The sequence below is a fragment of the Lampetra planeri genome, chromosome 24, assembly GCF_965212315.1.
Source record: "Lampetra planeri chromosome 24, kcLamPlan1.2.h2, whole genome shotgun sequence".
NCBI classification, from domain to species: domain Eukaryota; kingdom Metazoa; phylum Chordata; class Hyperoartia; order Petromyzontiformes; family Petromyzontidae; genus Lampetra; species Lampetra planeri.
In genome coordinates this window covers 10,826,895-10,850,784 of record NC_136130.1, presented here as the reverse complement: position 1 = coordinate 10,850,784, position 23,890 = coordinate 10,826,895, and the positions used below count along the sequence as shown (strand labels likewise).

General features: G+C 45.7%; 3 protein-coding genes across 4 annotated transcripts; all 3 read right to left on the bottom strand.

Moving 5' to 3' along the window:
• Window positions 1-6,153: 6,153 nt before the first annotated feature.
• Window positions 6,154-14,801, bottom strand: LOC144726779 (trypsin-2-like). Of its 2 annotated transcripts, none has more exons than XM_078605674.1 (5): window positions 14,123-14,801; window positions 8,733-8,892; window positions 7,741-8,000; window positions 6,561-6,694; window positions 6,154-6,398 (listed from the first exon to the last, which is right to left on the bottom strand). In XM_078605674.1, the coding sequence occupies exons 2-5, from the start codon at window positions 8,876-8,878 to the stop codon at window positions 6,249-6,251; spliced, it is 690 nt and encodes a 229-aa protein (XP_078461800.1). In that variant the 5' UTR covers window positions 8,879-8,892; window positions 14,123-14,801; the 3' UTR covers window positions 6,154-6,248. The 2 variants fall into 2 exon arrangements, with proteins under 2 accessions (XP_078461800.1, XP_078461799.1); XM_078605673.1 differs by lacking the exon at window positions 14,123-14,801 and adding an exon at window positions 10,360-10,409 and having other exon boundaries at window positions 6,164-6,398.
• An 85-nt stretch (window positions 14,802-14,886) lies between these two features.
• On the bottom strand, window positions 14,887-18,211 carry LOC144726776 (trypsin-like). Its single transcript, XM_078605669.1, has 5 exons — window positions 18,099-18,211; window positions 17,336-17,495; window positions 16,247-16,506; window positions 15,290-15,423; window positions 14,887-15,121 (listed from the first exon to the last, which is right to left on the bottom strand). Exons 1-5 carry the CDS (start codon window positions 18,136-18,138, stop codon window positions 14,972-14,974), a joined length of 744 nt encoding a protein of 247 aa, XP_078461795.1. The 5' UTR covers window positions 18,139-18,211; the 3' UTR covers window positions 14,887-14,971.
• A 1,945-nt stretch (window positions 18,212-20,156) lies between these two features.
• On the bottom strand, window positions 20,157-23,890 carry LOC144726778 (trypsin-like). Its single transcript, XM_078605671.1, has 5 exons — window positions 23,838-23,890; window positions 22,843-23,002; window positions 21,827-22,086; window positions 20,654-20,787; window positions 20,157-20,401 (listed from the first exon to the last, which is right to left on the bottom strand). The coding sequence occupies exons 1-5, from the start codon at window positions 23,875-23,877 to the stop codon at window positions 20,252-20,254; spliced, it is 744 nt and encodes a 247-aa protein (XP_078461797.1). The 5' UTR covers window positions 23,878-23,890; the 3' UTR covers window positions 20,157-20,251.

Below are 23,890 nucleotides of genomic sequence, written 5' to 3'. Positions count from 1 at the left end.
CCCCACAGAAGGAATTTAGAATTTCCACCAATCGCTTGAGAACAAAAACGGACATGAGCCCCATCTTGCACTTGGGTATAATTCAGTTTTAGTCAAAGACCAATTTAACAGAACAGCCAAATAAGCAGCACACCTTCCTCTCCTCTGTTAGTTTGGTGATGCACATCACCATAGGAGGCGCAAAGTGTTTCCGATTGAGCTAACCTAGCGGAGGCCTACGCCAAATTAAGATACCAAATGACCACTAATGATACCCATCATTCATAATAGAGGTTTTGGGGTTAGATCGCGTAAATATATAAATGTGTTGTGAAAACCCGCTACCACCTGAAACAGCCAACTAGTAAGGGTTGTTACGTAAACAGAACGTGGCAATTCGTCACTAGAACAGCACACCGGTGTCTTGGAGAGCCAAGCCACCAAATTTACGTGATAACCTTTACTCGTTGGCTGTGTCGGGTGGTGGCGGGTTTCAACAACATGTTTATATTAGAATAGGTTTTTCCCTTTTTTTCTGGCAACAAAACAGGTGTTAGGATGTTAAAACACCAAACTGAAACCTTTTACAAGGAATCATGACTGCATTAACCATAATACTTATGGTCAGAATGCAAAAAAAAACATACTCTGATAATATATGCATTGTCTTTAAAACTGATTGGTCCACACCAGACAGCTTTCTTTGGAGACTAGTCACAAATGGTGTTAGACCAGAGGACGCCAAAAGGCGCCAAAAGGCTTCCTCTGGTCTATACATTCATATATCTAACCCAAAAACCTCTTTTATAGATATTGGTCGCGAAAGCCTACGTGTTGAACTGATACCCATAATTGTCTGCTCTGCTTAAACCAATGCTGTTAAACTGCCAGATGTCTATAGGCAAAGATTAGCACGGTTGGATACGTACGGTGCGAAATAAGTGTAGCATACCTACAAAGACCATCCCTGCTGGACATGGGTCCCAATTCGATCCAAAATCATTCACTACGCAACCAGTTAGCAGTGTAAGTTACACAAAGTCTCACCAGCGGTGCCCACGAGCAGAGCGAAGATGAGTCCGTACATGGTGCAGTGAAGATTCTGAACGACGATGCTGAACCACTGCCGAGGGTCCCCTTTTATACCCGTTGAGAGCCCTCATATCTCATGGCCTTATTCTCATTTCTATGTTACCCAATGCCTTATGTTTGTCTCATTAAACTCGTCGATATTTTCCCACCTGAGACAAAAATTTGCGAGTCAGCGATTCCACACGTTAATATTGGTTCCATTTATTAATTGTTTTCCACGGACGTTGCTTATATTGTTCTGTTTATGATCTCATACTTGGTAGAGATGGTGCCATTTGTGCGTGTGTAACGTGGCAGCTGTGATTCTACAAATTGTGGAACCATCCCGATCTCTGTGGAAAAGTTACGGAATTGAGAGCTTTCGCCTGTGACTAGCCGATGTACGTACAATTTAGCAAAAATTATTGCCTATAAAATTAACACTTATGTAAGTATACATAAGCATATATCAAATATCCTCTACTGGGGCTATAAAGTGGTCCTTTAAGTGAAGTCTGACAGCGGTGCTGTAATAAATCCATTGCAAGGATGCACCTGTGCCTTTTATACTTATGCCAACGACATTGCTGCATTTCTATATTCACGTATACCATGTAGAGAAAGCCAAATGTGTCATAGTCAAAGTTATTATATTTTATTACTTGAATAGTCAAATACTTTAATACTGATACATATATTTATGGATTTGGCCACGTGTCAGATTCTTTGTCAAAATTCTCGTTACTAAGCCCCCACCACTCGACAAAATAAAGACGTTGAAAAAGACAACATTCATACATGCCAAGGTGTTGATCACATTCAAACCAATACAACTCAACGGTGGTTTAAGGCTTTTCACGACATAATTTGAACTTCCCTACCCGGGCTTCATCAGGTAGGGAAGTTTACAATCCAATGAGGCTGCTTCAGTACGCGCCGTGACATTACCACCTGCAAAAGCGCGTCATATTCCCATATATTTTCAACGAGAACCTGGCTGCTTACAATGTGACTTATTTCAAACAACTTCAAATACATACATTTCAAAATCACATATAGATCATTGTATCAGCTACGAAAAGCTACATTTTACGTTGACACCGTTTTGTAACACGTCTTTCAAATTGTTTCTGTGCACACCTTGCATGTGCCATGGATTCTATTGTTAACAGGTAAAGGGTGTCTCAATCAACTCTCGCCTAGTCACAAAAAAGTATATTTTCATGTTTCCTACGATGTCCTGTTATCGGCAGCTGAGCTGTACGTCCACCATATGCAGCACTTCTCATGAACGAGAGTCAATCGGAGTAATACTATGTATGTTGAACATCTTTCACACGGAACGTAGCCAACTGTGCTAATCAGAGGTGCGGGGGGAAGGGCAGCAAACTTAAATCTGTATTTAAAAGTGCATAGCTCCAGTCGCTTCCGAATACGTTTGTTAATCCAAGAAAGCCTCACTGCGTCTCATGACTCTTCTTCAGAAGGGTCCTGTCACGTTTTTTGCAGTTGAAGTCGATGATTCCCATGCATATTCATCTTGAGTAATTCACACGTGTCTGTCCATTTTTGTCTACGTGTGTCACTGTGCATGTGTGAATGTTTCTGTGTCATTTGGGGAGTGGTAGGGTAGAGGTTACCGCGCTGCACTACGAACCCGGCGACCCGAGTTCGATTTCCGCTCACGGCCAACACCAGGGACGATTATCTGAACCAGTCCTGGGCCTCTCCTATGTCAACTGCTGTAATGTGTAAACATCGCCACTAGGAATACAAAGGCGGCCGGGCGTGGTTTTGGCCACCCTCCCCTGGTGTGCCGTACCGACCTTTATAGGTGCTCGCTAAAAGCACTTGCCCCAACAGTGTGTTAATGCTATACAGTGGATATTTGTCTTTGTTTTTCTCTTATTGTGTACAACGCCGGCCGTGGAGGCAAGGGTTGGTGGATCGCACAATGTTGTGAAACTCGTACTTTTACACGTGTGCATAATTTATTTAAGCCTACAGCTTGCTCTTAAATAAACGGTCGATACTTTCTACATAAGGCTCAATCCATTTTCTGTAAGCCTACATCGTGCTCTTCAATTCGTTGCCTGTTATATTTACAATGTTAATGCCCTCATGTAACATCTAACGGTGATGGACTTTGTTTGGTTTGCGGTCGTCATGTTTTCACTCCACGCAATGATGTGATAGGATCAAGCTCCGAAATTACTTTCATGCGTTAAGTGTGGTTAAGTCTTCACAATTTTGTTCACGTTTATGCTTGTGTATCAGTTCTATATCACTGCATCACTGCTGCCTGTCATTCGGATAAATTTGGTCACGTTTATTGTGACGGTGACTGAAGAGAAGTGGACCACAATGTACAACGTCACTCAATACTCGTGAGGGTTTTCACATCTTGCATAATAGTCAATAGCTTTTTACACGCTTCTACATTGTTTCTTGAAACTTCTGCTTGATGCAATGTCAAATATTCATGATATGACGCGATATTGCATTTCACGATAACAATGATCGAGATATCTGTTTACCATGACTTTGTAATGTATTTGACATTGTCTCGTTTTCGTTGCTTTGATGAACAGTGCGGTTGTATGAAATGAAGGGAGCTGTTGTGGTACCAGGTTTAATAGCACGATGGACTTCTCGATTCAATTTCCCGGTGCGGCAGTTGAAACAACGGGGTACATTTCTTAAATCCCCTAGTCTCTTATTCTTAGGTTTTTTTCGGTAAAGTCAAGTAGGTAAAAAATTAAAATTAATAAAAGTAAAATAAAAATAAAATAAAAATCACGACGTTTCGTAGGCAACACACGCTTCCGTCTTCAGGTGGAACCGTCACAGCACGCTTGCTGTATCAAGTAAATGAGAGATTCCAAGAGATACTACCCCGTATATATACTGGTTGAGGGGGGGGGATGGGCCAGGACAGGCCCCCTTTTTATTATTATGGTAAGGTGCGGCTTGAGACTACGGCTAGGACCGAGCCTCTGCCATGTAGATGGCTAAAGCACAAAAGCAGGTCAGGAAGAAACAGCCTCCTGCTATGTTGCTTGGTGGGTAAAACTTATAGCAGGAAACCAGTGTGTGAAAAAAGCTAAACATGGTAAAACAAAACTGGCTGTCTATCAGTAACCTGTACAGTAACTCAAGAAAGCTTCAAATCTAGAACCCTAGTCTCTGTCCACCCAGCAGTGTAAAGGTTATATTTTGTATTTGTGTATTGGTTAAATTATGCGAACGTTACTTATTGCTGGTTTGCATGACAAAATGAGATTGTATCTACAGTACTGTAGTTGGGATTGAGATTGTAGGGGGTGATCTGCAGTGAGTTTCTCTGTCTCCTCTCGAGCCCTGCTACATACAGAACGTGTAACACGTACTTGACAGTCACACACAACGCAAATGTCAACACATCACCGCGTGCATCTTGGCCGTCGTGTTCGGTCCGAGTGTTGGGTTTGAGTTCAGAATCAGAATAATTATTTATCCTGAAGGAATCCGATGTGCTCTAAAGCTCTTTTTCACATTTGTCCGCGGAGTGGGATGAGTAATGGTGAGTCTTGGGGATGCGCGGCTAACATCAGTGGCGAGTGGTGACATGAACTGCACCTGCTCCGCATCCCGTCACCACGCGCCCCCGCATCGTAAAAAGATGACAGCCTTCATCCAGCAGTGAATTTGATGGTGGTGATGCTCAAAATATCTCAATATGAAAGCGCACCCCCTGTGTATAGCCGTGTGTGTGTGCCTGTGTCGTGAAGGACGCGACTGTTCAGTTGGAGGCAGTCGCCCTCCAACAACAAAGGAAGTTAGAGGAGTGACGCTCACAACGAGCGGAGCACCAGACAGATAAAATGAAGCAAGCTTACACATCTAAGGGACACAGCTGGTGTGCAACTGCCAGTCATCTCAGTGAGTCGACCCATGGGACCTGGGTCTGTCCCTAACCTGTCAGAAAGCTTTCGACACTTAACGCGGCCTCAAAGTGCACTTGGCCTGGCACAGGCTACGTGTTGACGTCACCGCCACTTAGTGGTAAATGGCGGCTGTTGTTGGAAGGTACCACGTGGTGACTTCTGAGCGCCGTGCGGTTTAAAGGTTCCAGCGCGCCTCAGAAGAGGTGATCCGGACACGACGATCGACTCTTATGCCTGAATGGTTCATCGAGTCCTCAAAGGTTGATCAATTTAACGACCAGCGATTATTAAATCTAGCAGGAGAGAGGAAAAGAGGGAGGAGTTTATTTGCATGGGGCGGGTTATATTCAAATTAGGACAATGGCGGGTTGTGATTGGCTGGGAGTGTCCCTGGGAGCGCCCCAAAGTCATGCTGTATTTCCTGTTTCGAGCTGTGAGAGGAGTTTGAATCGACCAATGAGAAGCCGACATAATCAATCTCATTTGCATGTCACGGCAACCTTTGCATCGACTGTACTCAGCTGATTCTTGGCCAAATGATTCGACATACCCAAAGAAAATTACTTAAATTGGCCATTTTGTTGCTATGAAAATTTTTAACTAAACATATTTTTTAAACGTATACTATTGTTTGAAGGATTGCAGGTGGGAGGTATAGGGCCACCATACCAAAGGGTTAAATAAGTCCCGTGCTGTATAGGCTGCTACGGGGCTGATTTGTGGATAGCAGAGCAGTAGAGCAACTCAATCTATTGTACCGTGCTGATGTAGTGACATAGGACATCACTACTGTGTCGGCCCGTACGAGGGCTGGGGGCCCCAAGGGGGTGCCTTGGGGGTTACGTGGTGGAGGGACCCAGACCTCCCGTGAGGTGGGGGAAGGGAGGCGTGGCCTGGGAAGGGAGGTGTGGCCTGGGCAGAGCCGGCCACGACAGAGCAGATGTAAGCGTGGTGTGAACGCAGAGCGGGGCTCTTGAACTCCGAAGTGAAGACGATATCATCAGTCCTCAAGTCCCGGGTCGTCGTCCAGAGTGTTAGTGCGTTGAGGAAGGTGGTCACCACCTCATGTACAGTGTTATATTACTTACCGTTTAATAAATAGTGTTGCCTCCAAGCTGTGTGTGCACCTAATTTGAACCCACTACACTATTAAGAAGAACATAAGACGACAAAAACATGGTGGCATCAACAATTCAAAGGTTTTATTCGTTTCATGGCATTACAACCATCATGGTGCTTGTTGCTTGGCAAGGTGGCTTGCGAGTGAGTCGCTCATTTGTCAACCATGCTGCTGGCGATCCAGGAGTTGTAGTTGCACACCTTGGTGTACACGCCGGGGTTGTTGGGCTGGGCGCAGTTGCGGCCCCAGGACACGATGCCCTGCAGCTGGCCATTGCACACGACGGGGCCACCAGAGTCTCCCTGCAGTGGCGGAATCAGGGGTCAAAGGGTCACCAGTTAGCAATTAACTTTGTCTCGATCTGAATGATTGGTGGAGTTGGCACTGGTTTGTAGCAAGAGGGCAGGTCGACGCTCATACTCCCGTTCAGACTTGTCGACTCAAGTCGCTTCAGGGGACCTCACCTGGCAGGAGTCCTTGCCACCCTCCAGGTATCCCAGGCAGATCATGTTGTTGGTGATGTCACCGGGGTAGGAGTTCCTGCAGGAGATGTCACTCAGCACGGGCGCCTGGAAGCACATGAGGACATCGGGGCTGCCTGTATGGAGACACGCGGGTGGCAGTGGTGAGGCATCGTACACTGGGGAAAGATATTGGGGTAACGTGAGGACGGAGAAACTCATAAGCAGAGGGGGCGGCATTAGAGAGTTTAGTGGACTCAGTGTGAAAGTCCCAGTAATGCAGAGGCAATGCATTTGGTTTGTAGCATTTAAAAACCTTGAAAAAAGTAAGCAGATGAAGACAGTGGAAGACAGGGCGAGATGAAATTCAAGAGTTTGGAGATTCCTTCTGGACAGATATTGAGAAAGGAACGGAAAGAATGGAAGAAAATGGGGGAGGCCTGTGCCCGGAAGTGGCAAGTCACAGGCTCACACCACAACAATATAAAGATGGACAAGTACAGTTAAAACTCTCAGTCCTGTTTAAACTCCAGGTATAACCTGCAATGCTTAGCTTTAAACATTAAGAATTTTTCTCATTCAGAAATATCTCTGAACATAAAATGATGACGTCCATAACTTTATTGCCCAGACAATGGTGGGTGATCGTTGAGAAGAATCTGAAGTGCATATTTAATATCCAATTTTATTACCATGATGTAAACATGTCAGAGCATTGTGGCATCGTGTAGGAGGAAGATCCTAAACTAGTGATGGGCAACCCAGACGAGTTAGCGCGCCTATTGAGTCGCCCTCCTTCACGGCAGTGGGCCGCAAGCTTGACATTGTGCTTGTGTACTCATCATGACTCCACTTCAACATGCCCTCACGAGGGACTGCTTGGGCTCCATTCGGCCCGCAGACAGCAGATTACCCATCGCCCTATTACATTTTTCTCTGAAGTGTTTTTGGGTTGTACTGCGGGTTGTTCGACATGACATCTGACGGTTCACTGCACGTGCTGGGAGCTCCCAAAAAGTGTAGTGAAACGTCGTACGTCATGGTGAACATGATGCGGTACAGCCTGAAAACACATCCGAGAGCTATACAGAGTAACCACGAAACCGACATTGTAAAATCTTTAAAAACTTTTCTTTAAATGGATTTTCCATGGAAGACGGACGTCTAAGCGCCGTGTCCTCACCGACGCTGGTCTGGGTCTCGCCCCAGCCGGAGATGGTGCACGTGACTCCGGTGTCGACGCAGGAGGAAGGCAGCGGGATGACCTGCGCGTACTGGTTGAGGGTGACGGGCGAGGACAGCTTGATGAGCATGATGTCGTTGTCGTAGGTGAATGAGTTGAACTGGGGATGTCTGATCACCTGGGAGGCCTGGATCTTCTGCTCGGTGCCCTCGGACACGAAGATGTTGTGCTCGCCGATGCGCACAGAGATGGGGGAAGCGCTGGGGGTGGAGGAAGTGGATGACAGTAGTGATGATGATTATTATCTATAGGGGATCGCTTACATTTATTTTGGCACAGGTAAAACCTATTGGGCCATGAATGCTAATCGTTTATGGGGAACTGGTCACACAATAGAAACCTGGTTACAGCAATAACAATAAAACACGAACAAAACAATCCAAACAAAACTGTACATGGTCAAGTTCCGAATGGTAAGGTCAAGCAACAACATGGCACAACTAGAACTTATCGTAAGATTAGTTGTAATTTAATTATATGCCATCACGTCGACACTTCCCACCGTCACAAACCCAAATTGACCAAAAAGTGTGGTAGATTGCCAAGTGCTGTAACTATTTGGTACAATCGCCTAAGCAAAACAAACTGCTGGGGCACATCGCCTTGTTGTGGAAAGAGGATGTCGCATATCTTTACAATCTGCTAATAGCCCTTTCGCGTTTGTTCGCATGGGTCTATTTCAAAATCATATGATCGGCTTCTTCATAGTACCAGCTGTGACACTGCTGCCCCATGAGTGAAGCTCAAGTAAATATTATTTGTGGCTAGGTCTGAGTTCAACAACATGAGATTTAAGTTATTTTCAGATAAGGTCGTGATCACCAGGTTGTAGGTGTACACTGAATTTTACACAAGTCGATGCGACTTCACTGACACCACCAGACACGCAGTACGCAACGAGATTCGCTCATGTCCACGCGCAGCACACTCACGTCTGGTAGCAGTGAGCGGCAGACACGACCCACTCGCTGGAGATCAGGGAGCCTCCGCACAAGTGGTATCCGATGTTGAGGGACACCTGCCACGGCTGCGAGTGGGCAGCGCACTCGGAGCCACCCACGATGTGGTCCTCATACATGTATGGGGCCGCCGCTGTCAACGAAGCAGAGTGTGAATTGGTGTCCTGGCCACGGTCAATTACTCAGACCCAACATTCATCCTGAGGATAATCGTCAATAGGATCATGGCCATCGACATCATCTTTCAGGCAAAGTGGGGAATCCAAGGGAAGTAATGCAAGCAATGCTACCCACCTACCACCCCTTGAGTCCCAAAATAAATTTGTTATTGATATTTATCAGAAAAAACGTACTGTTAATGTAAGCCCTTATTTAAAAGTACGGACATTTCATAAACACCACTCTTGGGAATAGTATAGATCCGCTTCTGTTGTTTCCGTGATGATCATCATCACCAATTTTACCAGCAACACAAGTACAAAGTCCAATTCCAGCAAAAAAATTCACTCCGCTTTGGTTACTAGAAATGTTGCATCACTTGCTCAATCGTCGTTCTTGTCTGATGGACAATATGGGCCCCACAGAAGGAATTTAGAATTTCCACCAATCGCTTGAGAACAAAAACGGACATAAGCCCCATCTTGCACTTGGGTATAATTCAGTTTTAATCAAAGACCAATTTAACAGAACAGCCAAATAAGCAGCACACCTTCTTCTCCTCTGTTAGTTTGATGATGCACATCACCATAGGAGGCGCAAAGTGTTTCCGATTGAGCTAACCTAGCAGAGGCCTACGCCAAATTAAGATACCAAATGACCACTAATGATACCCATCATCATAATAGAGGTTTTGGGGTTAGATCGCGTAAATATATAAATGTGTTGTGAAAACCCGCTACCACCCGACACAGCCAACTAGTAAGGGTTGTCACGTAAACAGAACGTGGCAATTCGTCACTAGAACAGCACACCGGTGTGTTGGAGAGCCAAGCCACCAAATTTACGTGACAACCTTTACTCGTTGGCTGTGTCGGGTGGTGGCGGGTTTTAACAACACGTTTACATTAGAATAGGTTTTTCCCTTTTTTTCTGGCAACAAAACAGGTGTTAGGATGTTAAAACACCAAACTGAAACCTTTTACAAGGAATCATGACTGCATTAACCACAATACTTATGGTCAGAATGCAAAAAAACCATACTCTGATAATATATGCATTGTCATTAAAACTGATTGGCCCACACCAGACAGCTTTCTTTGGAGACTAGTCACAAATGGTGTTAGACCAGAGGACGCCAAAATGCGCCAAAAGGCTTCCTCTGGTCTATACATTTATATATCTAACCCAAAAACCTCTATTATAGATATTGGTCGCGAAAGCCTACGTGTTGAACTGATACCCATAATCGTCTGCCCTGCTTAAACCAATACTGTTAAACTGCCAGATGTCTATAGGCAAAGATTAGCACGGTTGGATACGTACGGTGCGAAATAAGTGTAGCATACGTACAAAGACCATCTCTGCTGGACATGGGTCCCAATTCGACCCAAAATCATTCACTACGCAACCAGTTAGCAGTGGAAGTGACACAAAGTCTCACCAGCGGTGCCCACGAGCAGAGCGAAGATGAGTCCGTACATGGTGCAGTGAAGATTCTGAACGACGATGCTGAACCACTGCCGAGGGTCCCCTTTTATACCCGTTGAGAGCCCTCGTATCTCATGGCCTTATTCTCATTTCTATGTTACCCAATGCCTTATGTTTGTCTCATTAAACTCGTCGATATTTTCCCACCTGAGACAAAAAATTGCGAGTCAGCGATTCCACACGTTAATATTGGTTCCATTTATTAATTGTTTTCCACGGACGTTGCTTATATTGTTCTGTTTATGATCTCATACTGGGTAGAGATGGTGCCATTTGTGCGTGTGTAACGTGGCAGCTGTGATTAAGAGTATTTCTGCAGTTTGCGGACCAATTCTACAAATTGTGGAACCATCCCGATCTCTGTGGAAAAGTTACGGAATTGAGAGCTTTCGCCTGTGACTAGCCGATGTTCGTACAATTTAGCAAAAATTATTGCCTATAAAATTAACACTTATGTAAGTATACATGAGCATATATATAATATCCTCTACTGGGGCTATTAAGTGGTCCTTTAAGTGAAGTCTGACAGCGGTGCTGTAATAAATCCATTGCAAGGATGCACCTATGCCTTTTATACTTATGCCAACGACATTGCTGCATTTCTATATTCACGTATACCATGAAGAGAAAGCCAAATGTGTCATAGTCAAAGTTATTATATTTTATTAATTGAATAGTCAAATACTTTAATACTGATACATATATTTATGGATTTGGCCACGTGTCAGATTCTTTGTCAAAATTCTCGTTACTAAGCCCCCACCACTCGACAAAATAAAGACGTTGAAAAAGACAACATTCATACATGCCAAGGTGTTGATCACATTCAAACCAATACAACTCAACGGTGGTTTAAGGCTTTTCACGACATAATTTGAACTTCCCTACCCGGGCTTCATCAGGTAGGGAAGTTTACAATCCAATGAGGCTGCGTCAGTACGCGCCGTGACATTATCACCTGCAAAAGCGCGTCATATTCCCATATATTTTCAACGAGAACCTGGCTGCTTACAATGTGACTTATTTCAAACAACTTCAAATACATCCATTTCAAAATCACATATAGATCATTGTATCAGCTACGAAAACTACATTTTACGTTGACACCATTTTGTAACACGTCTTTCAAATTGTGTCTGTGCACACCTTGCATGTGCCATGGATTCTATTGTTAACAGGTAAAGGGTGTCTCAATCAACTCTCGCCTAGTCACAAAAAAGTATATTTTCATTTGTTTCCTAAGATGTCCTGTTATCGGCAGCTGAGCTGTACGTCCACCATATGCAGCACTTCTCATGAACTAGAATCATCATGAGGCATACTATGTATGTTGAACATCTTTCGCACGGAACGTAGCCAACTGTGCTAATCAGAGGTGCGGGGGAAGGACAGCAAACTTAAATCTGGATTTAAAAGTGGATAGCTCCAGTCGCTTCTGAATACGCTTGTTAATCCAAGAAAGCCTCACTGCATCTCATGACTCTTCTTCAGAAGGGTCCTGTCACGTTTTTTGCAGTTGTAGTCGATGATTCCTATGTATATTCATCTTGAGTAATTTACACGTGTGTCCATTTTTGTCTACGTGTGTCACTGTGCATGTGTGAATGTGTCTGTGTCATTTAGGGAGCGGTAGGGTAGAGGTTACCGAGCTGCACTACGAACCCGGCGACCCGAGTTCGATTTCCGCTCACGGCCAACACCAGCGACGATTATCTGAACCGGTCCTGGGCCTCTCCTATGTAAACTGCTGTAATGTGTAAACATCGCCACTAGGAATACAAAGGCTGCCGGGCGTGGTTCTGGCCACCCACCCCTGGTGTGCCGTGCCTGCCTTTATAGGTGCTCGCTAAAAGCACTTGCCCCAACAGTGTGTTAATGCTGTAAGGTGGATATTTGTCTTTGTTTTTGTGTCATTGTGTACAACGCCGACCTTGGAGGCGAGGGTTGGTGGATCGCACAAAGTTGTGAAACTCGTACTTTTACACGTGTGCTTAATTTATATAAGCCCACAGCTTGCTCTTAAATAAACGTTCGAGACTTTCTACATGAGGCTCAATCCATTTTCTGTAAGCCTACATCGTGCTCTTCAATTCGTTGATTGTTATATTTACAATGTTAATGCCCTCCTGTAACATCTAACAGTGATGGACTTTGTTAGGTTTGGGGTCGTCATGTTTTCACTCCACGCAATGGTGTGATAGGATCAAGCTCCGAAATTACTTTCATGACGTTAAGTGTGGTTTAGTCTTCACAATTCTGTTCACGTTTGTGCTTGTGTACCAGTTCGATATCACAGCATCACTGCTGCCTGTCATTAGGATAAATTTGGTCACGTTTATTGTGACGGTGACCGAAGAGAAGTGGACCACAATGTACAACTTCACTCAATACTCGTGAGGGTTTTCACATCTTGCACAATAGTCAATATCTTTTCATACGCTTCTACATTGTTTCTTGAAACTTCTTCTTGCTGCAATGTCAAATATTCACGATATGACGCGATATTGCATTTGACGATAACAATGATCGAGATATCTGTTTACCATGACTTTGTAATGTATTTGACATTGTCTCGTTTTCGTTGCTTTGATGAACAGTGCGGTTGTATGAAATGAAGGGAGCTGTTGTGGTACCAGGTTTAATAGCACGATGGACTTCTCGATTCAATTTCCCGGTGCGGCAGTTGAAACAACGGGGTACATTTCTTAAATCCTCCAGTCTCTGTCCATCCAGCAGTGTAAACGTTATATTTTGTATTTGTGTATTGGTTAAATTATGCGAACGTTATATATTGCTGGTTTGCATGACAAAATTATATTGTATCTACAGTACTGTGGTTGAGATTGTAGGGGGTGATCTGCAGTGAGTTTCTCTGTCTCCTCTCGAGCCCTGCTACGTACAGAACGTGTAACCCGTACTCGACAGAGTCATACACAACGCAAATGTCCAAACATCACCGCGTGCATCTTGGCCGTCCACTCGGTGAGGACGTCAAACCGACCCTGAGATGGCGGCTCATTCACGTTCACGTAACTGACGTACACAGACGATACCCATTACGCCGACGTCGGGCGTTGATTGGATTTTTGAAGATTTGGACGAATAGGGGGGTAAGGTTCGACGATTTGGTGTTCGGTCCGAGTGTTGGGTTTGAGTTCAGAATCAGAAGAATGATTTATCCTGAAGGAATCCGATGTGCTCTGAAGATATTTTTCACAGATGTCCGCGGAGCGGGATGAATAATGGTGGGGCTTGGGGATGCGTGGCTAACATCAGTGGCGAGCAGAGGTCGCAACCAGGTACCCAATACCCGGCTTCGGGTACCCGTTTGCGACCCTGGTGCGACCGGGTAAGGGTACGGGTAAGGAATCAAAACCCGTTTGCGACCTCTGGTGGCGAGTGGTGACGTGAACTGCACCTGCTCCCCATCCCGTCACCACGCGCCCCCGCCCCCGCATCGTAAAAAGATGACAGCCTTCATCCAGCAGTGAATTTGATGGTGGTGATGCTCAAAATATCTCAATATGAAAGCGCACCCCCTGTGTATAGCCGTGTGTGTGTGCCTGTGTCGTGAAGGACGCGACTGTTCAGTTGGAAGCAGTCGCCCTCCAACAACAAAGGAAGTTAGAGGAGTGACGCTCACAACGAGCGGAGCACCAGACAGATAAAATGAAGCAAGCTTACACAGTAAGGGACACAGCTGGTGTGCATCTGACCTGTCAGAAAGCTTTCCACACTTAAAGCGGCCTCAAAGTGCACTTGGCCTGGCACAGGCGCCGTGTTGACGTCACCGCCACTTAGTGGTAAATGGTGGCTGTTGTTGTTGGAAGGTCCCACGCGGTGACTGCTGAGCGCCGTGCGGTTTAAAGGTTCCAGCGCCCCTCACAAGAGGTGAACCGGACACGACGATCGACTCTTATGCCTGAATGGTTCATCGAGTCCTCAAAGGATTATCAATTTAACGACCATCGATTATTAAATCTAGCAGGAGAGAGGAGTTTATTTGCATGGGGTGGGTCATATTCAAATTAGGACAATGGCGGGTTGTGATTGGCAGGGAGTGTCACTGGGAGCAACCCCAAGGTCACGCTGTATTTCCTGTTTCGAGCTGTAAGAGGAGTTTGAATCGACCAATGGGTAGCCGACATAATCCATCTCATTTGCATGTCACCCCAATCTTTGCATCGACTATACTCAGTTGATTCTCGGCCAAATGATTCGACATACCCAAAGCAAATTACTTAAATTGGCCATTTTGTTGCTATGAAAATTTTTAACTAAACATATTTTTTAAACGTATACTATTGTTTGAAGGATTGCAGGTGGGAGGTATAGGGCCACCATACCTAAGGGTTTAAGAAGTACTGTGCTGTATAGGCTGCTACGGGGCTGATTTGTGTATAGCAGAGCAGTAGAGCAACTCAATCTATTCTACCGTGCTATTTAGAAGAAAATAAAACGACAAAAACATGGTGGCATCAACATTTCAAAGGTTTTATTTGTTTCATGGCATTACAACCATCATGGTGCTTGTTGCTCGGCAAGGTGGCTTCCGAGTGAGTCGCTCAGTTGGCAGCCATGGTGCTGGCGATCCAGGAGTTGTAGTTGCACACCTTGGTGTACACGCCGGGGTAGTTGGCCAGGGCGCAGCCGCGGCCCCAGGACACGATGCCCTGCAGCTGGCCATTGCATACGACGGGGCCACCGGAGTCTCCCTGCAGTGGCGGTCAAAGGGTCAGCAGTTAGCAGTTGGTTCCAGCATCTAATGTGGTTGATGAGAGTGTATGTTTGGTGGAGGTGGCACTGGTTTGTAGCAAGAGGGCAGGTCGACGCTCATACTCCCGTTCAGACTTATCGACTCAAGTCGCTTCAGGGGACCTCACCTGGCAGGAGTCCTTGCCACCCTCCTGGTATCCCAGGCAGATCATGTTGTCGGTGATGGACCCAGGGTAGGCGTTCCTGCAGGAGGTATCACTCAGCACGGGCACCTGGACGCACATGAGGACATCGGGGCTGCCTGTATGGAGACACGCGGGTGGCATTGGTGAGGTATCATACACTGGGGAAAGATATTGGGGTAACGTGAGGACGGAGAAACTCATAAGCAGAGGGGGCGGCATGAGAGAGCTCAGTGGACTCAGCGTGAAGGTCCCAGTAATGCAGAGGAAATTTAATGGGTTGATAGCTTGTGCCCATTTATAAACCTGGAGAAAGTTATCAGAGAAAGACAGTGGAAAAGAGTTCCGTGACGACTGCTGGACAGCCACTGAGAAAGTAAAGGAAGACATGGGGGAGGCCTGTGCCCAGAAGTAGCCAATCACCAGCTCACACTACAACAACAACAAGATGGACAAGTCTAGTTACAACTTTTAGTCAAGTTTGAACTCCAGGTCAAGCCTGCCTCATGCTCAGAACTGTTATTCAATGCTTAGCTATAAACAATGCAAAAAAGATCCACGAAAATATCGCTAGACAGAGTACCATGTACTTATACTAACATTTTTTTTTATCTTAATGAATGTTTTACCATGGTACAAGCATGTATAAGTGTTGTGTCAGCTTGTATGGAGAAGAAATCAACTAATTTCTCTGATATGTTTTTGGGTTGTACTGAGTGTTCTTCAGCATGACGTCCGAACGAAGCTTCACTCGTAGTGTTGGGAACTCCCAAGAATTAGAGCGAAACGCTAGACATCATGATGAACACCACGTGGCACAGCCCGGAAACACATCCGAGATCTAAACAGAGCAACCATGAAACGGATATGGTAAAATCTTTAAAAAGTATTCCTTTAATTGCTTTTCCAGGGTAGACGGACGTCTAAGCTCTGTGTCCTCACCGACGCTGGTCTGGGTCTCGCCCCAGCCGGAGACGGTGCACATGACTCCGGTGCCGACGCAGGAGGAGGGCAGCGCGACGGCCTGCGCGTACTGGTTGAGGGTAGCGGGCGAGGCCAGCTTGATGAGCATGATGTCGTTGTCGGTTTTCGCCGAGTTGTACTGGGGGTGGCGGATCGCCTTGGAGGCCTGGATCCTCTGCTCGGTGCCCTCGGTCACGAAGATGTTGTGCTCGCCGATGCGCACGGAGATGCGGGACGCGCTGGGGGTGGAGGAGGTTGACGATAGTAGTGATGAAGATTTTAATTTATATTTCTTTGCTTTCATGCCCTAGCAACCAAAAGCACCTTGCGCCACATTTAATTCCAACAATTTCAATGTCCTGCTGTAAAATGATCTAGGCGGCTAAGTGCAAGAACAATCATAGAATGCAAGCTCAGTTCATGTTGGGGAACTGACTCATCATCCCACCGGGCACAATAAGATAAGTACAGGAAACCCTTGCCCAACGCAGCTTTATCAAACTCTTGTTTCGGCTCTACACGGTGTACCGAATGAGGTCTGTTTCATGGTATACGGGGGTGATGTTTCGGCTCTACGCGGTTTTACGTTGCTAAGATTTTCATCTCCGTCTCGAAAAGTAGTGCCTTGAGAGTGCTGCATCCGTTAGGAAGGATTCATCAAATTAACTGTGAGAACGATTTATTTTCCATATATGTTTTTGCATGTATATATATATTTGCATACTTTTTTTCCGTGACACACAACCAGCACAACACAAATATTCACATATTGGCCGCATGTATCTGGCCCTCCTCTCGTTGAGGACGTTGAACGGATGTATAGAATCATTAACGTTCAAATGCACAGTCCCCTTCGTTTCTCTAGTGTTGACCAGCTTCACGAGGTACTCATTTAACGGTGAGTCAACCTGGGGGAGGGCACAGGACCGTGTCAGATATTGTCACTTATGCTGGGAATCGAGTTCGGGTTGCAGGGTTCGCAGCGCAGTGCACTAATCGTTGCAATACTACTCCCCTCCCATTCACACACGCACACAAAGAGCATCGCTTATGTCCGTGTGAACTCACGTCTGGTAGCAGTGAGCGGCAGACACGACCCACTCGCTGGAGATCAGGGAGCCTCCGCAGAAGTGGTATCCGATGTTGAGGGACACCTGCCACGGCTGCGAGTGGGCAGCGCACTCGTAACCACCCACGATGTGGTCCTCATACATGTACGGGGCCGCCGCTGTCAACAAAGCAGAGTGTGAATTGGTAGCCTGAACACGGTTAATTATTCAGACCCAAAATTAATCGTGAGGATAATCGTCAGCAGGATCATCACGCCTCTGGGGTTACTAGCAATGTTGCATCACTTGCTCAATCGTTCTTTTGAGATAGACAATATAGGCCCCATAGTAGGAATGTAAAGTTTTCACCAATCTCTTGGGATAAAACACGGGCATGCGCCCCATCCAGCTTTTTCGTATAATTCAGTTTAACTCAAATACTTTTCTGGCACAGTCAAATTAGGAGCACACCGTTCATCTCCTCCATTAGTTTGTTGACGCACATCATCAGCAGAGGTGAAAAGTGTTCCAATTTGATCCAACCTTGTGGAAGCCTAAGCCAGATTAAGATAGCAAACGACCACTAATAATGTCCATCATTGTCAGGCTTGCTTAAACCAATGCTATTAAACTGGCAGATGTCTATAGTCAAAGATTGGCACGGTTGGCGAAAGAAGTTCAACATACGTACAAAGACAATCTCTGCCAGACATGGGTCCTAGTTCGACCCAAAACCATTCACTACGCAGCAAGTTACCAGTGGAAGTTACACAAAGTCTTACCAGCGGTGCCCACGAGCAGAGCGAAGATGAGTCCGTACATTGTGCAGTGAAGATCCTGAACGACGATGCTGAACCACTGCCAAGGGTCCCCTTTTATGCTCGTTGAGACCCCTCTTATCTCATGGCCTTGTTATAATCTCAACGTTACCTGGTGCCTTATGCCTGTCTCATAAAATTCGTCGATATTTTCCCACATGGGATGAAAATAGCAAGTGACCGGTTCCACATGTTAAAATTGGTCCCATTTTATGTTTTTCTTTCCACGGACGTTGTGTCCATTGTCCCAGTTCAGATTTCCTTCTTGGTAGTAATGGTGCCATTTGACGTTATGTGTGTTATGTGGCAGCTGTGATTAACAGTGGTTCTGCAGTTGCACACCCGTTCCACAAATTGTGAAAATATCTAGATCTCTGTGGAAAAGTTCTGGAATTGAGAGCTCATAAAATTAATACTTACGTAAGTATATATCAGTATATATATAATATCCTCTAGAGGTGTTCTTTAGAGCTCCCTCAAGTGGAGGCCCTTCTGCCAGCGGTGCAGTGAGAAATACATTGCAAGGCTGCACCTTTACCTTTCTTACTTAAGTATACGCCAAGGACATTACTGCTGTCAAATTTATCAGTCAAAGTCATTATATTTTATTAAGCAGACATCGGAGTGCTTTTAACTGAGAGTCAAAATCACGGATACTGATCCATATTTTTTTGGGGTGGTAGTTTTCAATAATCTATGGTAATCCAGCATCAGGGTTGGTGGATTGCGAAAACGTTGTGAGAATCGCTTCCTGTGAGCGTCGATGTGCGATATCCTCGCTCTCCAGGAGAAGGCAGTACAGAAAGTGGACTGCATTCCATCTGTATGGTGATTTTGTTGCCCCCTCGTGCCCATAGGGGTTCTCCGATTTACTCCCACTTGTATAATGAAAGTTGCATTAATGGACAGAAAACATCTTGACATAACCCAATATAGGACCCTATTGCAAAGAGTCCGACGACTCAGCGTGGCTTTCCTGGATAAATAAGTTATTATTATAAGTAAAAAAACGAGCTAATGTGTGCTTGCATACGTATATTAGGATGATCTAGAGTTTGCCACCGTTTTCACAGCACTCACACTTAAGTGTTTTCACCCAAAAACCAAACTGGGTCAGTTTGGTCAGCCTAGGTCTGTCTGTGTACGTCTCAAAGTGCACTTGGCGTGGCACAGTCGCCGTGTTGACGTCACCGCCACTTAGTGGTAAATGGCGGCTGTTGTTGTTGTTGGAAGGTCCCACGCGGTGACTGCTAAGCGCCGTGCGGTTTAAAGCTTCCAGCGCCCCTCACAAGAGGTGAACCGGACTCGACGATCGACTTTTATGCCTGAATAGTTCATTGAGTCATCAATGTTTGATCGATTTACCGACCATCGATTATTTAATCTGGCAGGAGAGAGGGAGGAGTTTATTTGCATGGGGCGGGTCATATTCAAATTAGGAAAATGGCGGGTTGTGATTGGCTGGAAGCGTCCCTGAGAGCACCCCAAGGTCGCGCTTTATTTCCTGTGTCGAGCTGTGGGAGGAGTTTAAATCGACCAATGGGAAGCATACATAATCCATCTCATTTGCATGTCACCCCCTCCTTTGCATCGACTCAACTCAGTTGATTCTTGGCCAAACGTTGTGATTTAATTAATTTATTTTTTATTGAATATATTTTATTTTTTCACCTAGGTGACTTTACCGAAAGAACCACAGAGTATGGATCCTTGCAGTCACGAAAACTTCAAATCTAGAACAAACGATTCGACATGCCCAAAGCAAATTACTTATATTGGCCACCTTGTTGCTATGAACAATTTTAACTAAACTATGTTTGTTAAACGTATACTATTATTTAAAGGATTGCAGATGGGAGGTATAGGGCCACCATACCAAAGGGGTTAAGAAGTCCTGTGCTGTATAGGCTGCTACAGGGCTGCTTTGTGGGTAGCAGAGCAATCGAGCAACTAAATCCATTGTACCATGCTATGCGATGTTTCGATCATCAACTTTACTAAGAAAATAAGACGACAAAAACATTGTGCCATCAACATGTCAATGGTTTTATTCGTTTCATGGCATTACAATCATCACGGTGCTTGTTGCTCGGCAAGGTGGCTTCCGAGTCAGTCGCTCAGTTGGCAGCCATGGTGCTGGCGATCCAGGAGTTGTAGTTGCACACCTTGGTGTACACGCCGGGGTAGTTGGGCAGGGCGCAGCCGCGGCCCCAGGACACGATGCCCTGCAGCTGGCCATTGCATACGACGGGGCCACCGGAGTCTCCCTACAGTGGCGGAATCAGGGGTCAAAGGGTCAGCAGTTAGCAGTTGGTTCCAGCATCTAATGTCGTGGTTCCCAACCTTTATGTCTGTGAAAAAAAACGTGGTTAATATTGAGTTAGATGGAAGAGATGCAACCAAAATATCGATGAGAGTGTATGTTTGGTGGAGGTGGCACTGGTTTGTAGCAAGAGGGCAGGTCGACGCTCATACTCCCGTTCAGACTTATCGACTCAAGTCGCTTCAGGGGACCTCACCTGGCAGGAGTCCTTGCCACCCTCCAGGTATCCCAGGCAGATCATGTTGTCGGTGATGGACCCAGGGTAGGCGTTCCTGCAGGAGGTGTCACTCAGCACGGGTGCCTGGACGCACATGAGGACATCGGGGCTGCCTGTATGGAGACACGAGGGTGGCAGTGGTGAGGCATCATACTCTGGGGAAAGATATTGGGGTAACGTGAGGACGGAGAAACTCATAAGCAGAGGGGGAGATAGTTCAGTGGACTCAGCGTGAAGGTCCCAGTAATGCAGAGGAAATGCAATGGGTTGGTAGCATTTGTAAACCTGGAGAAAAGTAAGCAGAGGAAGACAGTGGAAGAGAGGGCGAGGTGAAATTTAAGAGTTTGGAGAACCCTTCTGAACAGATACTGAGAAAGGAACGGAAAGAATGGAACAAAATGGGGGAGGCCTGTGCCCAGAAGTGGCAAGTCACAGGATCACACCACAACAATATAAAGATGGACAAGTACAGTTACAACTCTTAGTCCAGTTTAAACTCTAGGTATAACCTGCAATGCTTAGCTTTAAACATTAAGCATTTTTCTTATCCAGAAATATTTATAAACATAAAATGATGGCGTTCATAACTTTATTGCCCAGACAATGGTGGGTCATCGGTGAGAAGAATCTGAAGTGGATATTTAATAGTCAATTGTTTTACCATGGTATAAGCATGTCAAAGCATTGTGGCAGCGTGTAGTTGGAAGATACTAAACTAATGATGGGCAACCCAGACGAGTTCGCGCGCCTATTGAGCGGCCCTCTTTTACGGCAGTTGGCCGCAAGCTTGACATCGTGCTTGTGCACTCATCATGACCCCACTTCAACATGCCCCCACGAGGGACTGCATGTGCTCCAATCGGCCCACAGACTGCAGATTACCCACCGCTCTATTAAATTTTTCTGTGATGTGTTTTTGGGTTGTACTGCGTGTTGTTCGACATGACATCTGACGGTTCACTGCACGTGCTGGGAGCTCCCAAAAAGTGGAGTGAAACGTCGTACGTCATGATGAACATGACACGGTACAGCTTGAAAACACATCCGAGAGCTATACAGAGTAACCACGAAACCGACATTGTAAAATCTTTAAAAACTCTTCTTCAAATGGATTTTCCAGGGAAGACGGACGTCTAAGCGCCGTGTCCTCACCGACGCTGGTTAGGGTCTCGCCCCAGCCAGAGATGGTGCACGTGACTCCGGTGTCGACGCAGGACGAGGGCATCGGGATGGTCTGCGCGTACTGGTTGAGGGTGGCGGGCGAGGACAGCTTGATGAGCATGATGTCGTTGTCAGTGATGTCCGAGTTGTACTGGGGGTGGCGGATCGCCTTGGAGGCCTGGATCCACTGCTCGGTGCCCTCGGACGCGAAGATGTTGTGCTCGCCGATGTGCACAGAGATGCGGGATGCGCTGGGGGTGGAGGAAGTGGATGACAGTAGTGATGATGAATTGTATTCATAGGGGATCGCTTAAATTTAGGTTTTAGGTTTTTTTTTGGAGGTTTTATTTTGGCACAGGTAAAACCCATTTGGCCATGAATTATAATCGTTTATGGGAATCTGGTCACAATAGAAACCTGGTTACAGTAATAACAATGAATCACGAACAAAACAATCCAAAAAACACTGTACTTGATCAAGTTCCGAATGGTAAGGTCAAGCATTAACATGGCACAACTAGCACGTATGGTAAGACTAGTTGTACTGTAATTCTATGCCATCACATCTACGCTTACCACCGTCACAAACCCAAATTGACCCAAATTGTGGTAGATTGCCAAGTTCTGTAACTATTTGGTATAATCGTCTAAGCAAAACAAACTGCTTGGGCACATTGCCTTGTTTTGGAAAGAGGATGTCGCATACTTTACAATCTGCTCATAGCCCTTTCTCGATTGTTCGTATGGGTCTAATTCAAAATCACATGATCGGCTTCTTCATTTTACCAGCTGTGACACATCTGCCCCATCGGTGAAGCTCAAGTAAATATTATTTGTGGCTCTGTCTAAGTTCAACAACATGAGCTTTAAGTTATTTTCAGATATGGTCGTGATCACCAGGTTCTAGGTGTACACTGCAGTTTACACAAGTCGATGCTACTTCACTGACACCACCAGACACGCAGCACGCAACGAGATTCGCTTAGGTCCACGCGCAGCACACTCACGTCTGGTAGCAGTGAGCGGCAGACACGACCCACTCGCTGGAGATCAGGGAGCCTCCGCAGAAGTGGTATCCGATGTTGAGGGACACCTGCCACGGCTGCGAGTGGGCAGCGCACTCGGAGCCACCCACGATGTGGTCCTCATACATGTATGGGGCCGCCGCTGTCAGCAAAGCAGAGTGTGAATTGGTGTTCTGGCCACGGTCAATTACTCAGACCCAACATTCATCGTGAGGATAATCGTCAAAAGGATCATGACTATCGACATTGTCTGTAAGGCCAAGTGGAGAATCCTAGTGAATTAATGGAGGCAATGCTACCCCCTCCTACCCCTTGAGGTCAAAAGTAATTTTGGTATTGATATTTTCCAGAAAAAAACGTATTGTTAATGTAAGCACCAATTTAAAAGTATGGACATTTCATGAACACCCATGAACCACTAACACAAAGACCAATTCCAGCAAAAAAAGTCATTCCGATATGTTTACTAGAAATGTTGCATCACTTGCTCAATCGTCGTTCTTGTTTGATGGACAATATGGGCCCGACAGAAGGAATTTAGAATTTCCAACAATTGCTTGGGAACAATAATGGATATTAGCCCCATCTTGCACTTGGGTATAATTCAGTTTTAGTCAAAGACAAACTTTCCGGCACAGCCAAATAAGCAGCACGCATTCCTCTCCTCTGTTAGTTTGGTGATGCACATCACCATAGGAGGTGCAAAATGTTTCCGATGGAGCTAACCTAGCAGAGGCCTACGCCAAATTAAGATACCAAATGACCAATAATGATATCCATCATTGTCTGTTCTGCTTAAACCAATTCTGTTAAACTGCCAGATATCTATAGGCAAAGATTTGCACGGCTGGATACGTACGGTGCGAAATAAGTTCAGCATATATACAAAGACCATCTCTGCTGGACATGGGTCCCAGTTCGACCCAAAACCATTCACTATGCAACCAGTTAGCAGTGGAAGTTACACAAAGTCTCACCAGCGGTGCCCACGAGCAGAGCGAAGATGAGTCCGTACATGGTGCAGTGAAGA

What these genes read in the sequence shown, in the direction of transcription:
- LOC144726779 (XM_078605673.1), bottom strand. Translation starts at nt 10,399, where the DNA reads ATGTACGGACTCATCTTCGCTCTGCTCGTGGGCACCGCTG. An exon ending in TCTGCTCGTGGGCACCGCTG is followed by an intron (nt 8,893 to 10,359) that starts GTGAGACTTTGT and finishes CTTCGTTGACAG; the next exon opens with CGGCGGCCCCATACATGTAT. An exon ending in GTGGCAAGGACTCCTGCCAG is followed by an intron (nt 6,399 to 6,560) that starts GTGAGGTCCCCT and finishes CCGCCACTGCAG; the next exon opens with GGAGACTCTGGTGGCCCCGT.
- LOC144726776 (XM_078605669.1), bottom strand. Translation starts at nt 18,138, where the DNA reads ATGTACGGACTCATCTTCGCTCTGCTCGTGGGCACCGCTG. An exon ending in GCCGCTCACTGCTACCAGAC is followed by an intron (nt 16,507 to 17,335) that starts GTGAGTTCACAC and finishes CTCCACCCCCAG; the next exon opens with CGCGTCCCGCATCTCCGTGC. An exon ending in GTGGCAAGGACTCCTGCCAG is followed by an intron (nt 15,122 to 15,289) that starts GTGAGGTCCCCT and finishes CCGCCACTGCAG; the next exon opens with GGAGACTCCGGTGGCCCCGT.
- LOC144726778 (XM_078605671.1), bottom strand. Translation starts at nt 23,877, where the DNA reads ATGTACGGACTCATCTTCGCTCTGCTCGTGGGCACCGCTG. An exon ending in TCTGCTCGTGGGCACCGCTG is followed by an intron (nt 23,003 to 23,837) that starts GTGAGACTTTGT and finishes CTTTGCTGACAG; the next exon opens with CGGCGGCCCCATACATGTAT. An exon ending in CGAGACCCTAACCAGCGTCG is followed by an intron (nt 20,788 to 21,826) that starts GTGAGGACACGG and finishes GTCTCCATACAG; the next exon opens with GCAGCCCCGATGTCCTCATG.